A 20,116-nucleotide genomic window follows, 5' to 3' on the forward strand; every position below is an offset into this window, starting at 1 on the left:
TCTCTGACCACAGTGCCACAAGACCACTGGAGATTCCTGCGGGTTGCATTTATATGAACAAAAATGGCCTACAGTGAGGGTGAACACTCAGTTAGAGTCAGTGCCATAGATCAAAAGTGCTGAAATGTAAATATAACGCCTAATTATTTCACGAGGTTTAAACAGAAAGCACACCATGAGTTTCCATGTTGAGAAAATAGTAAATGATTAAAAAGAGAAGGAATTCTCTATATCCTCTGTCCTCCAACCATTAGATGTTGCCTCACAGCAAGAGTAACCTTCAGAAAAGTAACACAGAGACTCTGCCATGAGCTCTGCCATTAAAGCAAAGCTTGAATGAACATTTTAAAACAAAAGATCCCACAGGAGATGTAGTAGTGATGAGCCACAGTTGTAGTAATATAAATATATTAAACTCATATGGAAGGTTAGCACAATGACACACATGTATTCCCTGGAGTAGTGAAGTGAAAGTGAAAGTGAAGTGATTGTCACACATGATACACAGCAGCACAGCACACAGTGCACACAGTGAAATTTGTCCTCTGCATTTAACCCATCACCCTGAGTGAGCAGTGGGCAGCCATGACAGGCGCCCGGGGAGCAGTGTGTGGGGACGGTGCTTTGCTCAGTGGCACCTCAGTGGTACCTTGGCAGATCCATCAACCTTCTGATTACGAGGCCGCTTCCTTAACCACTAGGCCACCACCAGTGGCAGGTATGAAGTATGTGAGATAGAATAAAATAAAAGCAAAACCATTGGCAGCAATGTAACTTCTCCCTCCAAGAGTCCTCTGCCCCATTTTCGGCTCTGAATTAATGCATTAACAGGAGTGAAGGAGTTTATTTGACAGGGAAAGCCATCGAGTAGACTTATTGCATGACTCAAAGTGTCCTCTAGTGGTGGAGAAAACCATGACAAATCCTAAAAAAATCCTTTTTTGTCTTTACTCAGTCCCATTGCTGTATTTTGGTCTCAGACAGATCAACACTGCAGTTAATTGGCCAACATTAGCATAACCGGCTGCACCCGCCTCATCTGATGCAAAGAGACGGACCCTGTGCACCTCCGTCTTCAACACTCACGCCTACACATATCAGTGCTGCAGATGTGAGCATGTGAGAGGATGTGAGGAACTAACCCCCTGTCTGGACACGGCAGTAGGCTTCCCTCATGTGCAAATAACACACAGCAAACAGAGGCAGGGGCAGCCGCGCCCAGACAAGCAAACACAGATGACCCGAAAAACGTAGATCTGGAGGCATGGGGGGGGGGGGGGTCTGTACCTCAAAGATGATGAGCACATAAACTCCAGCCAGAATGAGCCCAGCCATGAGAACCTGCGTTTCCACGGTGACATAGAGCGACTGGTGAGTCATGGAGAGGGGGACCACCTGACTGTCTAAGAGGAACGCCTGCACAGTGATGATGATGGGCTCACTGTGTGAGAGAGACAGGGGATAAGAAAATACATGCACAGATCTTTCAGACACAAAGAAATGCAGTTTAGACAGAATTCCCTTGTGTGTCCAGTATGGTTGTCCATGAATCTCAGTTTCATTCATTGTAGCATCGGTTACTAACATGTGATTGGTTGCCATGTTTAACCTGGCATGACAGAATGGCCCACAGGATGGGGATTAGTTGAGGCTCACCAGTCCTAATGCACATCTCATAAGGAACATTTCAGCTCAAGTTCATTTAAAAGCACACAATGTTAAAATGAATGGTCAAGATGATTTCAGGGGATCCAGATAAGACCATTAAAACCCTCCTTCATCACTCATTAGGTTTATGAGTGTGGAGATAGAGAACAACTTTAAATAAATTTCTATCAGAGGCATTATCAAGCACAACATACCTGCTGAGCATCTCAAATGTTCTGGTTGTGAGGATCTGATCACTCCGCCGGGAATGTAAAGGTATGGTCCAATTATAGATGACCTGTCAGAGAGAAATGAATAAGGCAAATACAACAGAGGATTAAAGAACATGTATAATTTATGTCTGCAGGAAACCTATCCAGCAATCCAATATCACTGGGACATGTTCAGCAGAAGTTCCCATTTATCATTGTCAGTGGTTTTTTTTGTTTGGTTCAGATTCATATGGCTGCAGGACGACATACAAAAACAAACGAGCAACAAGAGAAACAAAGTGAACATAACTCAGAGCTCCCAGTCCCATACATCACAAGGCCTAGCAGAGATAAGCAACCTCCTTTGCATTATCAGAGCACTTGGTGTGAATTCAGTGAAGATGTGCAGATGTGCTTTATTCCATTATTTCTTCATGGACTCACCTGCTGGGGACGCCGACGGCGAGGTCCCGCATCCTCAACCTGCTCCACCTGGATGAGGATGTACTCCTGGGCAGGGATATCTTCCATCCCACCCACGAACGGCCCACCCACTTGCAGCTTCAGCAGGGCGTTGTCACGGAAATTGGTCAGGTTCATAGCTTATGGACGAGGACACTCAAGGAAAACAACTACAAAATGACGGGGTTCAGGTTCTGGAGTTTCCCATGAAGAAAACTTTTTGGTGGTAGTGACTGTTCAGGTTCAAACCTGAGTGATCTCCAGGAGGACCGTCCCTGTAAGTACAGATTGTAAGATTCTCTGGGCAACTGCTAAATCCCATGAAATATAATATAATATTTATATTATATTGAAATATGTGATATATAATAAAATATTATAATTCATTATAATACATGAATGAATACCATTACACTTTATATTTATTTAAATGATGCCTCTGGTGTGATTTAATCTTCCTGGATCTTACATGACACTTCTCAGATGCACAGATACAGGGACTGGAAAAGGATACAGAAGCTCTCTGCAGATGAAACTGCCATCATTGTCCAGGGAACTTCTCTATCGGGATACATACTGAAGAAAAGCTGCACAGAGTGACCAGTCACACAGAATTTATAAAATGCTAAACACATGGCCATTGTCACATTAATGAGTGAAATGTTATGTGAAAGTCTGATTTACCGAACAGAGAACAACAATGATGAACATTGTGATGATTTTGGTCATCCTCAAGCAATATCTGGAAAAGATGGCATGATATTTTCATTTTATAAAATAACAAAAAATCAATTTAAGGCTTAGAAAGCAATAATCTCTAGCTTCAGAAGTCCAACGTGACCCACGTTCCACCTTAGACCTCTTTCCCAAACATGGAAAATGAATTAGGTGTCTGTTTGTCATCTTGAATTCCTCACATACACTCTTACATGCCCATGACGACCCAGTGAATGACATTACTGGCAGCGTGTTAAGTAATGTAGAAGAGAATGGATGCAGACGGGGGGCAACACTGAACACTTTTTTTTGTCATACTTTTGTGTTAGTCTTAAATTTTAAGAATGAACACACTATTGAAAGTGAAGTGATTGTCACACATGATACACAGCAGCACAGCACACAGTGCACACAGTGAAATTTGTCCTCTGCATTTAACCCATCACCCTGAGTGAGCAGTGGGCAGCCATGACAGGTGCCCGGGGAGCAGTGCGTGGGGACGGTGCTTTGCTCAGTGGCACCTCAGTGGTAACTTGGCATATCGGGATTCGAACCGGCAACCTTCTGATTACAAGGCCACTTCCTTAACCACTAGGCCACCACTGCCACCATATATATAATTCTATATTATAGAATTATATATATATATTATAATTATAATTATTATATATATAATAGAATTATATACATATATTATTATATTATAATTATATATTATATAATTATAGAACATTTTCATCTTATAATAACAAAATGTACTTTTCTTCTTATCTTATACTCCCAGTATAATGGCATTTCAAAAGATTCTGAGAAACAAAGTAAAGGTAGATATAGTGGATTTAGAGCTATACTATTGTAATTTTGTCACGTTGCTGTCTTTGGTCATCCAGGCTCCAGACCTTTTATTTAGAAAGGTTCCTTACTGAGTAAAATGACCCAGAAGTCATGGTAAGAGCACTAAGGACAGATGCTGCTCATTTGGCCTCATAGGATGTCCATTGGGTTTACAAGACTATTATTAAGAGATAATGTGGTCCCACAGGTCCTTGTGATAGCAACTGTAAGTGACTGAATGAATTAGTCTGGCACCTGAGAGTCCTGGAGAGTCTGAAGCTGAGGTTGATGTTGTCCAGAGGTTCATATTTCTCTGAGGAGATGGAGCGGGAAAGTCCTCCCACTTCGCTGGCCAGCCGACACCTCCTCTCCACCTCTGTGGAGCTGCTGTCCCAGGACTCCTCTCCACCTGTGAAGCTGGGGTCATGTAGGCTCATGTAGGTTAAGCTAAAGACGAGAGAACCGGATTCAGATATCTGCATCAACATATTTCTTTTCTATCATTTACATTTGCCCTTATACAGAGCGCCTTACAATCAGTATTTACAGGGACCCCTGGAAAGGGTTAACACTCAGGCTTAAGTGTCTTGCTCAGGGACACATTTGAACCTGTGTCTTCTGGTTACCCTGCTATGCTACTACCACTAAGCATTATAGTGCATGTGAAGACTTAAAGGTACAGTTTCTTTCAAGATTAATGGCATTTCTGTCCATCATATAAATCTGTCCATGACTCCATGAATATCACTTGTAAAATAAAATGATTGATAAGCAACCCTTTAGACATGTAGGTGAGCCTTTCAGAGAGCATTAATAAAAAGTACTCCAGAGTATTAAATTCATTTCAACATGGCAGAGAACGGAATTACAAAAGCGCTGCTCTCCTGCTGCTTGTGAATCCAGCGACGACTGTGCCGTATCCCATCAGAGAAGGTGGACATCACTGAATACATGCACACAAATCCCTTCTTCTATCAGAAACTATTCCAACGCCGTTAAATAAAAGTGATGGGCTTTGCGCAGGCATACACTGATCCGCTGAGACAGAACCAAGAAAATAGGACTTTAATAACAGATATTAATACTGCATCTCCAGGGGATTGGTGGTTTGGCAAATAAAAATTATATATTTGAATCAAGAATTCCTGACAGGTAAATGACAGGAATTTAGAAAAAAAACAGGTTTAATTAAAGGTCAGGCAGACTTTGGCTCTACTTGAAACCAGGAATTGTGTGGAGTGAAGATTTTTATTCAAATTTAAATGTGTCATCTGAGGCTTTGGTAAACACCACTCAGGAGAGGAGGTCATTGGGTCACTTATTTCCATTTCCGAATGGTAACATGTGCAAATGAATGCTATCCTCTGATCCTTTGTCCAAAGTTGTTTGCTCAAGGGCATGTTGTTCAGATAAGAGTGTTTTTTTGAGGTAAGAATGAGAAGACAGAGCAGGGAAATGGGGTTGAAGTGGACAGTGAAGACCTCAACAGTAATTTATTTATGAAACCCAGTAAAACCTCTTAATGTAGTATTTTTTTTTCTTCTGCATATTTTCATAGATGAACTGAAGAACATTTCATCACTGACAATGAATCACAACTCAACTTAGAAAGATTAGAAAGGAGTGTGGTTCGCCTATTAACCAGAAGACCCAGGTTCAAACCCCACTTACTACCCTTGTGTCCCTGAGCAGGACACTTAACCCTGAGTGTCTCCGGGGGGGGACTGTCCCTGTAACTACTGAGTGTAAGGCACTCTGATAGATGCTGTAAAAAGAAAGACCTACCAGTCATCCGGGGTATACTGCAGCAGGGGGGAGTGCTCTGTGAGTGCGGCTTGGCTGGACTTCCCCAGAAGGTTGACCATGTTGATGCTGTGCCTGGGGAAGAACATGTTAGAGAAACCTTTTTAATGCTGTTCTCCAAACTATTTTAATTTCAGTGCATTTTTTCTTAAACTGATACTATATGAAAACTTTTTTATTTAATTTCTTTTGTAATCGTACTATGGGGGTTCAGTGAGAAACAGCATTTCAATACACTGTATACTGTTTATAGTGCTGTATTGAAAAACCTCTCTTGAATCTATAAAGAACACAGACTGCCATGTACACCTGTCTCGTCCACGGGTTGATGGGGGAAGGAAGCGCTGAAACTGGACATCTGGGCAAATGGGATTTATTACACACAAAGGAAAACGAGGGCCAAAACCGGGCAAACAACCAAGGAACAAACAGAAACGGACCTGCAGCCTTGTGGCGATTGCCAGGAACTGAAAACATACAGAAGGTAAGAAACAGAGTCCACTTTAATGTGCCAGCGTTGGTCTGCTGCCCAATAGGTCATTATAACAGGGCTCTAGCCATGTACGCCTATTCAGTCACGCCCGTCCATGGCTGGAGCCCTGCTGTCAAGCTGACTGGTGCCAGCTGTGGCCCCAGCTGCACCCAGCTGTGACATCACCTACACTTCGCATGTCAATCTGGACCACACCTTCTGTTAGTTTGTGTGTTGTAACCTTTGTTGCATGCACATATTTTATAAATATTACATGTTAAAATGTGCCGAATGACTGAACTATGATGTCATTTGTTTTATGTATCATGCATGCAAATAAGAAAAAATATAAAATTATCTTTTGTTATCCTTTCTTGTTAAATCTATTTATTTCTATAAATCCATGCACACATATCTGCATTATTCAAAGTTGCCAAAGTTGTTTGTCCCAGCATATGTACTTTATAAATGTCGAACAATTGCTGACCATAATTGTTGACCATTGATGATTATTTTTTATTATTGATTATCATCTGTTGTAATTATGCAAACACACAGCACATGGAGTATTAACTCTATGATGTTGAGGATATTAAAATTGTACAAACAATGAATTTGAAAAGTACTCTGACATGAATATTTTTATTTAACATTAATTAGTTCCCCTAGCCTGTCTATATGTCTATAGGGCCTAGAAATGGCGATATGTGTAAAGAGCACTTTACTCATTCTGCTTCGCTTTTCAGACAGCTGCAGCTCAAATGGCCGGATCTGGAATTTGTCCCCTTATATTGACATAAAGTGATGTATTTGACACAACTTCCTGTTTGCACCAAACAGTGTGGTTGGTGAATGGTGTTGATGCCGTCATTTCCGCAAATTACCCTCAACTTCCATAGGCCGCTCTCCTCCTCGTCCTGCCTCTCTCCTCCTCATTTAAAGCTTGTTACGTCCCTGGACGAATGCTCCCATGTGTTCTGTGTGTCTGGCTGTGTTATTGCGCTCCACCTACCATCTGCCATTGGTCACTTCCACCTATATAAAGAGACTTCAGATGGTGTTCAGGAGGTCCCCAGGGTCCACGGAGATCTGCATGGAGATCTGCATGGAGCTTCGTTGGGGATCTCATTCGTGTGTCTTGTTGCTTTGTGTGATAGATCCCTTTGTTGTTAGCCTGACGTTCGGTGTTCAAAGTTGCCCCCAGTCGGTACCCTCCGAAAAGCAGGTAGGTTAAGGTAGCTTGAGTTAGGCAGGTTTAGGACCGGATTTACAATTTTGCTGTTGAGTTTGTGGCCTCAGGTATACGTTCGGTGGAGAGGAGATTGTGTAGGCTTGGGTGGCTGTTCAGCTTTTTGTTTTTTAGTGTACAAGTTTGTGTGGGGCAGTTGATCTGTTTGTGTACACAGGTGGGGGTCTAAAGTTAGCACAAGATTCATTTTGTGGGTGGTGGCTGTGTGTGTATCATTTGTGGACATTCGTTAGTGCTCCTTCTGCATTTGTTTGGCACAGTGTTTGAAAGACACGCTGTTTGAATTGCCGTGTGGTGTTCGCTCACTCTCAGTAGTGAGGTTTCAGTTGTGGAGCGTGTTGGTCAATAGGAACGTTTTTCCCAGTCCTGCCTACTGATGTGCTCTCGTCAAGCATTTCTGCCGATCCGGCGAGTGACCCTGATGCGGATGTAGAAATCCGTGAGTGCTCATTGGCTTGATTCAGCAGGAGTTTGTCCAGAATGCAAATACCGTAACTACGGGCTTGCAAGATGGTGCAGGAGCTTCAGCTTTTGCCAACTGGAGTGTCAGCGTGAGCTTGAGCTCAGAAAGTTGGAGCAGGAGGTTGGAATGGAACGTGACTAAGTACCAGTGTAAGCACTGAGTGCTTTTGTGTAAAGCTCCCGTTCGGGTTAAGTATGGCGTCTGTTTGTGGGCCTACTGTCTCTCAGGGTATTAGTCCCCAGAGCAGTGTGGAGTGCCCAGTTCGCCCTATTATTTTTCCCATCACTGACATTTTGTATTTCTGTGGAAGTGGGGGAAATATTTCATTGGACCTTAGTTTGCTTAAGTTTGCCCTATTATACAACCACCCCCATTTTTGCTTTTGAGTATACAAATTTGTTGTCCACTGCTTGTTTTTGGACCTTCGAAAAATTTTGATGTGAGATTCGTTGAATAGTGCAGATATTGTATTTGAGGGGCAATGCTTTATCTTGAGCACTCTTGGATCAACTGAAGGGTTGATATTTGGTGGTGGGGGTGTTACGTCCCTGGACGTATGCTCCCACGTGTTCTGTGTGTCTGGTTGTGTTTTTGCGTCCTGTCTCTTTTAGGTTCACATGGGAGGAGTTGAAGCCTTCCAACTCCACCTACCATCTGCCATTGGTCACCTCCACTTATATAAAGAGACTTCAGATGGTGTTCGGGAGGTCCCCAGGGTCTGCTAGACCCTTATGCTTTCGGGAGGTCCCCAGGGTCCACGGAGATCTGCATGGAGCTCCGTTGGGGATCTCATGTGTCTTGTTGCTTTGCGTGATAGATCCCTTTGTTGTTAGCCTGTTATGTGCCCTTTTTGTTGATTTAAAGTGAAGTGATTGTCACATGTGACACACAGCAGCACAGCACATGGTGCACACAGTGAAATTTGTCCTCTACATTTAACCCATCACCCTGAGTGAGCAGTGGGCAGCCATGACAGGCGCCCCCGGGGAGCAGTGTGTGGGGACGGTGCTTTGCTCAGAGGGACGGTGCTTTGCTCAGTGACTTGACTTGTGCGCATCTTGAGATCCCTGTTATCCCATCCCTTCCTTTAGGCTGTTTTGATTTTTTTTTATTAGCTGTCCTGCGTCTGCTGTTTATTGTACCTGTTAGCTCACTGTGTTACAGACACCGAAACGGCACTTTCTGGGGACATCAAAGTGGCTGTAATTCTGCACCACGGCTGAATTTCAGAAAGAGACTTAGGTAATAGGAGACCACTAAGATGATATAAAAAAAATCATGTCATGGGACCTTAAGCAACCAGAATCTGTAAAAATGGTAAATAATCTAGATGCATGTATTAGAACCAAGGTTCTATAAGATAAAAAAAAAAAAAATCAATGAACATGAAAAGTATAGGTAGATTATCTTTGAAATAAGAGTTTACAAATTTCTTACTTCCTTAAATCACAGGCCCACTGTGGCCAAGTGGAGCAACTGTCCTCAAGTTCTTCACCCAGAAACATCCAACCACTAAAAACAGAACCTTCAGTGAAAAGTTCAATAACCTTGAGCTGAACACTGGCGTCCTGCACCCTCTGTTTCCAAAAATTCAACCCATCCAGCCTGCAGCTTCAGACACTCAGACAGACGAGCAGCTGGGAAAAAAGACGCTCCCGGCAGGAGCACTCGCAAAGCGTCCTCAGAAGATGGGATGGAGCGTCGGCCCTGTCAAGACCAGCCGTTGAGTGCCTTTTTATTATTTCTGGGCAAGGTTGATGAAGTGAGAACCTGACCCTGAGATGACGGGATCCTGGTGAACAGCTGAAACAACAGCTGATGCAGCTGGAGAGAACACGATGGACTCGTTTCAGATGGGGGGCTGGGGGAATGCTGCCATGTCAACGCGATGATCTCTTTCTTTTGGAAATGTATTCATGGTGTCCAGCTTCCCACAAAACCTCCACTAAAGCTACTTGTTCACAAGGTTCTTTTGGGCTGTTGAAGAAAGCAGTGTGCTGCACAAGATGGTCCCCTCTATTGACACAATACTAGTACCCTTTCACAATAATGTTTGATGCTAATAATGTAGACAGCAATTACAGAGCAATATGGAGATGTCAGGGACATGTGGTGGAAGGTAATGAAAGACACAAATGCACAAACTGGGAAATTCAATAAATATTAAATATGGCACTCACATGAAGCATGAAAAAGTAAAAGACATACGATGGATGGAATACAACAAGGATTCCAGACTAAAACTACCATGTAATCAGGGAGCACAAGCCAAGGCAAACATGAAACTCTGTTCCAGATTTGTGACAACAATGCCTCTCTAGCTCAAGCAATTTAGTTGGAATACCAAAAAAACTATTAATACAAACAGTCAATACTGCTAATGAAATGGTGATTTAGAGTTTATAGCTCTATTTAATGTCAATGTCTCAACAGTTTTTTCATTTTGCTGCAAGTCAGTGTTGTGGTTTTTTTTGTGACGGCCCAGCCCTCGGCTATTCTAGCAGGTCTCTATAGATCTACAGTGTATCTGAAATCAAATTTAAGTTATTGTTATGCTGCAGTGTATAATTAATATAGATTAATAAAAACTGAACTGTAGCATACAGTAAAGTTTAATTCTGTACTGTATTCTATTTATGATATTTATATTTCAAACATGTGAAATGGAATCCATCCATTCCTGTTCTAAGTCTGATTATCCATGTAAGTGCCTCTTCATGCAACAGGCAGAAGAAACCTGTAGGTTTCTGGTCCTGTGAAAACTCAACAGAATCAATTTAGGATTGTCACCAAAGGATTGTTTGTGGAAGGGCACGCAAGGCCTACTAAAAGACGAAGAGGCCAAAAACAATCAACCAATGCACCATTCAAAAGTGTTGGACACCTACTCTTATGTTATGGAGAATAAAATGGAGCCATTTTGAAGAACCTGGTGCAAGAAACATTTTTTGTTTGTTTCAGGAATCTGTTGATTAATCATTTTTTTCAGAGTCGCCTTTTTTTTTACCTTCATGGCTGCTTTGTTCACTATTGTCATCATCAAAAGCCACTCAATGAGATGCTCATTAACACGAGTGATTGATCAGAAAAGGTTCAGCGTAAACCTTCAGGACTTTTGGATGATGTAACTTTTGGATAATGTAAAAAGCAAGACCCATAAATGAGTAGGTGCATCCAAACCTTTAACTGGTAGTGTATATACAAAACCATATTTACTCACTCACTCACCCTGTCATTTGTGTCATTTTGCAGAGCGACTTACAGTCAATAGTGACAGGGACACGCCTATGAACCAGAAGACCCAGGTTCAAACCCCGCTTACCATTGTGTCCCCGAGCAAGGCACTTAACCCTGAGTGTCTCCAGGGGAGGACTGTCCCTGTCACTACTGATTGTAAGTCGCTCTGGATAAGGGTGTCTTGTAAATGCCGTAAATGTAAATGTAAAAAGAAAATATTCTTAAACAATGAATGAATGCTGTAATCTGCCTGTTGTGTTTATACCTCATCCACAGGTGAAGACTGGGTGGCAAAACCTCATGGTTCTGCCTCGAGGGATGTGATCTGATCACAAGATGGATTTCTCTGAGACACTGCCAAGGGCTGGATTAGGAGAGCTGAGCTCCCAGGAGAGCGAGGCAGAAGGAGGGAAGAGATACATGGATCATGCCATTCATTCATGACTAAGTTCGTCACGTGCCTCCGCCTCTCATTCCAGCCTCTAATCCTCATTACAAAGACCAAAGGGTCCTCACACACTAGCCTGTTGAATAATGTGAGGATATTCCTTTCCTTCTCGCCCACCACCAGTGTGTGTGTGTGTCTCTGGCCCTACTACAGTTTACAGGTTGTGCTCTCATATCAGCCCATTCTCCCCCTTATCAAGTATTCTTCAGTGGTGGAGGGTTGGTGGGATTTTGATGTATGGAATGGGGGCCTGATCAGTGTGGCAACTATAAGAGGAGCTTTAACACATGGGCTGTAGAGTCTCAGTCCTTTCTGGTTTCTGAATACATATGTGGGTGAGAGCGTTCAACCACAAAACGCAGCCTGATCAGTGGAAAGCATGATTGGAGTGATGTGCCCAACACCACAATTACTGTAATCGGGCCAAGACAAGCAGGGTGGAAAAAATTGGACCATCAAAAGAAGATAAGCAGACAGGTGGTAGACGTACATCACAAGGATGTTTTTTAAGGAATATATTAAGGAAATTTTATTTTTAAACTAACTATAATACACACAAATTTGGTCAATGGACCTGGACGTAACAATGAACTGTACTACTTCCATAAATATTTCATTGAATCAGATTATATATGATGGAATTGGCACATAAAAAGTTTTTTGTGAATGCTGACATACCCCTCTTCCTGATGGACATCTGTGTAGATGACGCAGTGGCCCGGCGGCATTGCAGTCGCCTGCAGAAGCTTCTGAGTTTCCCTCTGATCTGAGAAACCCTCCAGCAGTCGCAGTTCATCAAAGTTCCCAGCCACGGCATCCGACTTCCGTTGGCCACCCCTGCTCTGGTGTCCATGCGCGGTGGCCTGGGACATCTCAATCTCCAGGCTGGCCTTATTTTCCAGGTACATAGTGAGCCTGAGGAGAGGAAAAGAGATGATGGGTGATGGGTGGGGTGCTGAACTCAGTTCAGGGCTCATTTTTATCCAAGTCTGAACTACACAGTTTTTGCTCCTCAGACATTCCTCTGGAGGTTTTCATTCTGATCTTAGTCTCACCATCCATTTTAAACACATTTTTTTTGGTATGCATACACTACCAATAAACATATAATTTATATAAAACGCAGATTGAACAATGATGTCAGTCATGTCGAAGTGACATTAAAGACCAGATATAGATTAACTAGAGATTGCTTGGCACCAAATGTACTGTTCCACATACAAAAATATTAAATTGTTCTAAGTTGCAAAATTGTACATAAATTTCATGCAAGCAAATTCTATTAAACACAGAAAGTGAACAAGATCAAGAAAAAAAGCCCTTTAAACATGTGGATTAATCCAAATAAATAACAGAAAAATGTACCATATTAGTGGTATATTACTTGATACACTGTCCTATAAATTAAACTATTTTCCACATTTTCCATTGACTGTACTTATTTAACAGCAGAAAAATGCATTCCCCACACCCCATTCAAAGGATAAGAGCATTTAAGCCTCTGATTCTGGGCAACAGGGACATCTTCACATTGACAAACAAAAGCAGATCATCTGCTCAACATCCAAAGCAACCAATATTTTTGTTGCAGCAGCTGGTCACTGAACTCATACACATATAAAAATTCATAAATATATCACAAATATATCACAAAATATATTATAATATATTATATAATAAGTATTTTAGGTAGAATGGACATGGCTGATTATCAGTTGCCACTACTTAACAACAAACTACTTCATATAAAAATGTGTGCAATATAGGAACAAAGATTAATGAACAAACGCTAACTCTAAGTTAGGAAAGCTTTTTTTCCAGAAAGAACCACATGATCGGGCTGCCTGAGCCGATGAGCACAGTAACTTCTACCCACAGAGTCAGCATGTGGCGGTGGAGCATCTGAGTCCCTGTCCCATGCCAATTAAGTCTTAAAAAAGGCTCTGTGGGTGATCACCTCTTTCAAACAGAAATCGGAGAAAGAAAAGTTGTATTTCACAAGTCCAGGGTCAAACATTTTTAGATGTGCCTGTCCTCTGCGGATGTTTTTGTGAACTAATTTAAAAGTTTAATCAGTCAGATTGCTCTATTTGAATTCTACACTGTACCGTTCCTTCTCAGAGAGGGCTCACAGAATCCATACAAATGTGCAAATGTTCCACATCTGATGTGGCTAAAAGCAGGGAGTGTAGAGTTCTAAATCATCTCTCACAATATTGCTGCATCCTTCATTTACTGTTGGTGAGTAACAAGTTACAAATATTTTGATATATATTTAATTGTAATCCATCACAGTTTATTCACAGTTTATTCAAAGATTAATGATTACAATTTACATATTTACATGTTTAATAATAGTGGTGTATTGGGGAATCATGGCATTTGTGTCAGCCAATCAGCTCAGCACTTACATTTACATTATGGTGAAAGTGCAGCACAGCACATGGTGACACAACAAAATATTTCCTCTGTATTTAACCATCAGGGGTGGGCAGCCATTGCAGACGCCCAGGGTGCAGTGTGTGGGGACGGTGCTTTGCTCAGTGGCAACTTGGCAGATCGGGATTCGAACCGGCAACCTTCTGATTATGGGGCCGCTTCCTTAACCGCTGGGCCACCACTGCCTCAAAGTGAAGTGATTGCCATTGTGAAACACAGCACATGGTTCACATGTGTAAGCAGTGTGCTTTGCTCCGTGGCACCTCGGGATTCGAACCGGCAAGGCCACAACATCACTAGTAAATCCCTTTGAAGCGGACGTTGTTAGTTGAATGCGACGAGTCGCCAGTCCTGACACTACGAATGTCTGTTCGGATGTTGGAGCTGAAGCTCCGCTGTAACATGCATTAAAAGGGTGAAAGACCTCCAGTCCGCCAGCGTCCACCATTATAAAGTAAAGAGAAGTCAGAAAAAGGAGGAAACACACTGCAAATAAATATAAATATAGAATCATTGGCATATAGATCTTCTGTCTATACTGTGTTTTGTTGAACTTTGAACTTTGAGAGGTTGATTATATCAGGGATTATAAACTGATCATAGTAATTTAATATAAGACAGCGATGAAGGCGGTTGGCTACAGACTCGCCAGGTGTGTTTTGACGGAGTACAGATGCTGGTTTACCAGGATGGAGGTGAAGAACCCTAACCAACCAAAATGTTCCACACATTATTTAATGCTCTTGAATATTAAATATTTGATTTACCTGTAAAATTAGTAAAATGAGTTAAATGAGGTCTGAAGACTGCCCTTGCGGTGGCTTTTGTTATATAGAATTTATTCAACTGATCAAATCTAATAATGTTAATTCATGTATTGAAAGGAGTTTGTCAGTAGTCAGTGTTTAGTACTGCTGCCAGGTTACAGTTCAGAATATTCATTCATAATTTCCGAATGGATTATAACGGTAATTAATTACATTACATTCATATTGTAATTGAAATAGTTACACTACTATTCAATTTCAATTAGGGTAACTTTTATAATAAATTACATTTCCAAAATAATATTCCCAACAGTGCACTCATTATACCTTATTATCCTATGAATGGTCATAACAAAAACTACTGCCTGAATGAGCCACAACAATAAAACCACCTAAGATACCCCACTTCGTGCCATTAAAGGAGCTCTGAAATATCAACCAATTTAAAAAGTGTGTTGAGGTTCCAACACAGTAGCAGTGGATCCTTTATCCTTTAGGTATGTTGGGGCCTTTATGAATCAGATTTGTTTTTCTTGAATTTGTCACATTCCTCAAACCATCTTAAAATACATTTTGAGTGTGTTATCTTTTTTGAGTAAAAGTAACATATACATGAAGACCAGTTTTTGCAAAATGTTGTTACTGTATGACGCATAACTGTAAGGGCCCATAACTTATTATGCAGTAAATGTAATAATAAAGTAAAGTGATTGTCACATTTGATACACAGCAGCAGAGCACACGGTGCACACAGTGAAATTTGTGCTCTGCATTTAACCCATCACCCTGAGTGAGCAGTGGGCAGCCATGACAGGCACCTGGGGAGCAGTGTGTAGGGAGGGTGCTTTCCTCAGTAGCACCTCAGTGGCACCTTGGCAGGTCGGGATTCGAACCAGCAACCTTCTGATTAAGGAGACCATCACTGCCCCAAGTTATCTTAACCATGTGGCCTCCCCCTCTGGTATAAGGACTCCAAATGACCAGAGTGCCGAAAAATGGCCTAAAGTGCCAAGAGGTGAGAGTCATGTGGGTCATGTGAAGGTGGATGACTGCTGCATTCCTGCATTCCTGTTTCATCCCCCTTTCAGCTCCTGCTCTCTCTCTCCTTCTCTCTCATTCTGGTCTTTCTGTGACATAGGTACCATTTTACATACAATACTTTCATTTAGCTGTTTCAATAAATTAGAAGAAAATCCATTCATATAATGGATTCATGTATGTCTATGTAACATCAGAAGAGTTCAAATATATTAGAGCTGAAGGTCTTTGCGGGTTCTGATGCTGAGGAGGTGGAATGGAGGCCACCCACCGGCAATTCTGGTTTGGTTGCCTCGGCTCAAAAAAGCATGTATAAAGGACTCATTCATGACATAAGATTAAAGAGGTGTGTGTGTGCACACATTTGAATAGTGTGGTGTTTTTTTGCCGAACCGAGAGTAAGAAACGTTGAAATAATAATTTACAAAATGGCAGGCGACGTCAACAAAACCACATCATCTTTTCTCCAACAAATGGAGTCAGATCCAGTCAGTCAATCTCTGATGACCACCCTACACCCCCAAGTCTGAGTGTGCGGTTGGGCTAACAGAAGGTTGTGTCTGCTGTTGAATATCCACAACACATTACGTCTACTAAAATTCACAAATTATCTGAATAAAAAAAACCTCCACACTCACTTCAAAATCTGCCTATACTGTAACATGCATAGCTTGTCATTTCAGGCAGTATTTAATACAGATCTGTGTGTTTTATACAGGTGACAGTGCAACAAACACCACTGGTAAAATCACATAGACACATGTACATGTAATATAATTCCATGGATTAAATTTGCTTTACAGGCTTGAACAGACAGACATGTGCTAAAATCCACTACAGAACGTGATTCAGAATATCATCTCCTACTGAAGCCATATACACACACACAGTATACAGTGTGGTCCACAACCTGACTGTAATGGGATTTTATTAAAACCTCAAAAAGAAATTGACATTATAATTTTACATGAACTAATTTCTTCTCCCAAACAATGGGCATGACCACTAAATTACAGTTTACAAAGCTGTGAAATAGAAGACCTTTCATTTCAATTAGTGGAAATCCCATGAAGTTTCAGATGTGCAGATTAAGGGGTCATGGTGGTTCATGGGTCATGGTGTTACTATCAATATAATTGTGGGCTGTCATTATTTATGTCGAATTGTTTTGTGAATCTGTCACGCCATCTGAAGGAATGACGTCTCGCCTTGTTTGGATTGGTCCGATTCCTACACTGAACAATCACATGCCGCCCATGCAGATTTAAATGTCCTTCCATTTTTGAGACCAGTCAGTTAAAAATGTTGTTAGAGGTTCTGCCAAATATTTTACAAGTTGTGTCGAAATTCTGATGCAGGGACCCTGTTTAATGTAAATGTTTAAATACATTTAAATGTATTTCATCTTTCAGCCTCTTCTAGCAATGATCAAGTTGAACTTTTTCATTGTTCCCCTGGAAACAGGCCTCGCCCAGTCCGGGCGCTATATATCTGGGGGGGACTACTCTGTTATCCATACAGTAGTTTGAAGATGCCCTCTATAAACAGTGGAGGTTCCTGTGACACGGGGAACGAAATCAAGAAAACTTTCTCCACCTTGTCCCTGCTTTGTTCCACAGGCAAGGTTTAACAGGTTAAAGGTCAATAAGAGCTCAGCTGCAGCAAAACAGGCGAATTACAGGTCAAGATAATGATTTCAGTGTCAGCGTGTTCATCATTGGATCAAATGTTCATAATAATACCAACATTAAAACCAGGCATGACAAAATTTTTCTTCCATTTCCCATTAAAAAAAAAACTCATGAAGTTTTGACTACAATTTGGAACTTTTAATTCTAAGGCTCCCACTTGAGCCACAACAAATCTGAACACATGGGATGACTTAACAGTCAGGCATAAAACAAACCGAGGCTAAAACCCAAAAGCCCCATCAAGCCACAAATACAGCCTGCATTCTCTACTGTAAATCCTCTTGTGATAAAGAATAATCCAGTTACAAGCTTCTGAATGTGATACAATCCAAAGTTACATGCCACATAGCACTAAAAATATATCATCATTATAATGCTTTATTTCTAAATGACATTACAATTAATGCTATTTAAATGTGCAAATATCACACCTTGGATTTAGACTAGAACAATTTAAAATCATTGTTAATAAATTTAGCAAAAAAAAAAAAGAATCAATTAAGAAGTAAAATTACCTCTAGAAGTTGAGGATGTTGCTGATAATGGCCACACGGGTGTGGCAGTAAATCTGATGAGGATGATGGTAGTGAATTAAGCTTTGTGACCAATGAACTTCGGAAGATTTCAGGCTCCGTGGAGATGTTCCAATGGAGCCGTGTTCTCTGCTGCAGACAGTTCCAGGGAGTCCAGGCTGCAGCGTGGCATCTGCAGTGCTGGCTGGGTTGTAAAAGGGGGCGCAGGATGTGGAGTGCAGCGTTTTCCCTGTTGTTGTGTGAAGGAGCCGGAGCGCTGGTGGCCGGCTGACAGTTGTGGGAGGGCCCGAGTTTTGGATTGCCGGTGTGGCGGCTGATGGATACACCAGCGTCCCAACAAACCCCCACCACTCAAACCTCTTACAAACTCCCACTCCACAGTCTGATCCCTCCTCCACTCTCCTAATTAGCATGATCTGTGACTGTGTCTATGAATGGTTGGACGGTGGGCGGCAGAGAAAAGGCTGGGCTCTCAGATCTCAGACTTTTAAATTAGAGTGAGGAGACGTTATTCCCTGCCTCGCTGACCCACTGGTTTCTTTGGTACTTGCCAGCTTGAAGTTCACACCTAAAAACACTGATAAGGCAGTGTCTTTGGTGTAGAATTGTTATAATTTATACATTTTTTGGTCTTAAAAAGAGTCAACCAGAATTAACGTGGCCTTGACCTTTGTTCAGATGACCCAGACTAATACTAAGGAGGGATTAAATTCTAAATGCTGTGTACTGAAACCAAAAATGTCAGGACCTTAAATAGGCAATTTTGTTTGCAAATGTGCCAAATTGTAAAAATTGTTGCAATTCTTTGGGCTCCAGTTTTCACAATGGAAGATGTAGATGAAGCTAAAAAGTACTTAGTATGAATGAGTGGGGCTGAGAGACAATGAGTCCTTTTGAGCTGCAGTCACCTGCCCTACAACCAGCCTTGCCTCTGACATCAGAACCACAAGCTGGTATGAGCTGAAGGGAGCCTTGGGCTCGACTCAGCAGCGGCTGACACAGAGCAGCCGTCACATGTCTGAGACAGGGCGCCTAGGGCAAGAAAGGTGACCATCTACGACAGATTAGCAGTGGGACGCAGCATGTGGGTTCCACAGCAGAATAATGCATCTGCCTCTGGCCCATCACACGCACACCTTCAAGCCCACTACTAAAACCCTGGACCTACCAAATCAACCTCTTTGATGATGAATCTTGTGTAAAAGTTGTGAGAAGTTCAGAAGGTTCTCTCTTCATCATACTGTCAGTATATTGAGCTATCATGGACTTATTTGGGGTTTGAAATGAGTTGATATGAATTTATTACACAGCCTGTATGTGTTCAAAGTATTCAACAAATGTTGAAATTATGTGGCAATTAAAAAAAAATTATGGGGCTGAATCTAGATTGTAGAATCCACAGAAGTGTATGAGAACTTGTTCTGAGAAGCAGGAGTGTCTTGTGGTCAGGGGGCAGGGTGGGGGTTGGTAGGCACAGTTGGGCCAAGCTGGGATTACTGTTCTCCAGGGCACATGACTAGCAGTACCTCAGACAGTTCCGGATCAGATTGACATTTTTTACTTCGCTTCATATCCCATCTCTAAATCAGCCATTACATAAATAAATTTCCTACAACGATGTCTACACACACCCACACACACACACACACACTATTCAAGCACTCAGCACGGTTCAAAAAGGCAGCACCAAGGTTTTCACTTGATGCTGATCATGATTTGAAACTACCGAAATAAGTAAAGTCAAATAAAGTAAAAAAAAGTCCAACATTGTAATATTTGAAATGCCTTTAATTTAAATTTTAACATGCATTTGTCATTGATTGGCTATGATGAAATATACTATAATTTATTCTAAAATGTATGCAACACTCCCATCTGAGTGTGTGTGTGTGTGTGTGTGTGTGTGTGTGTGTAAATGCTTTTACTTTCACTGGGGCTGGGTCACTGAATTTGCAGTCTTTCAGTCTTAAACTGTTGAATTGTGATCCCATATAATATAAAGAAATTGTGCATTTGACTCAGTGGGTATGGAAAGTATTCAGACCCCCCTTACATTTTTCACTATTTGTTATATAGCAGCCATTTGCTAAGATCATTATTAAAA

At 41.5% G+C, this 20,116-nt stretch overlaps 1 protein-coding gene across 3 annotated transcripts in view; it reads right to left on the reverse strand.

The window, feature by feature from the left end:
• The window catches only part of oca2 (oculocutaneous albinism II), a 64,385-nt gene extending 46,018 nt beyond the window's left edge, over nucleotides 1-18,367 (reverse strand). Inside the window, exons 1-9 of one of the 3 annotated variants that reach the window (XM_029000460.1) lie at nucleotides 17,995-18,367; nucleotides 12,223-12,459; nucleotides 5,658-5,750; nucleotides 4,128-4,289; nucleotides 3,006-3,063; nucleotides 2,836-2,908; nucleotides 2,304-2,461; nucleotides 1,863-1,945; nucleotides 1,288-1,441 (exon numbers count right to left, since the gene is read on the reverse strand). In XM_029000460.1, coding sequence (XP_028856293.1) covers nucleotides 1,288-1,441; nucleotides 1,863-1,945; nucleotides 2,304-2,461; nucleotides 2,836-2,908; nucleotides 3,006-3,063; nucleotides 4,128-4,289; nucleotides 5,658-5,750; nucleotides 12,223-12,452 — 1,011 coding nt within the window. In that variant the 5' untranslated portion in view covers nucleotides 12,453-12,459; nucleotides 17,995-18,367. Of the gene's footprint in view, nucleotides 1-1,287; nucleotides 1,442-1,862; nucleotides 1,946-2,303; nucleotides 2,462-2,835; nucleotides 2,909-3,005; nucleotides 3,064-4,127; nucleotides 4,320-5,657; nucleotides 5,751-11,361; nucleotides 11,464-12,222; nucleotides 12,460-17,994 lie in introns of those variants that run through there. The other 2 variants (XM_029000459.1, XM_029000461.1) reach the window with 2 other exon arrangements.
• Nucleotides 18,368-20,116: the final 1,749 nt, after the last annotated feature.

This window comes from Denticeps clupeoides, chromosome 13 (assembly GCF_900700375.1).
Source record: "Denticeps clupeoides chromosome 13, fDenClu1.1, whole genome shotgun sequence".
Lineage (NCBI taxonomy): Eukaryota > Metazoa > Chordata > Actinopteri > Clupeiformes > Denticipitidae > Denticeps > Denticeps clupeoides.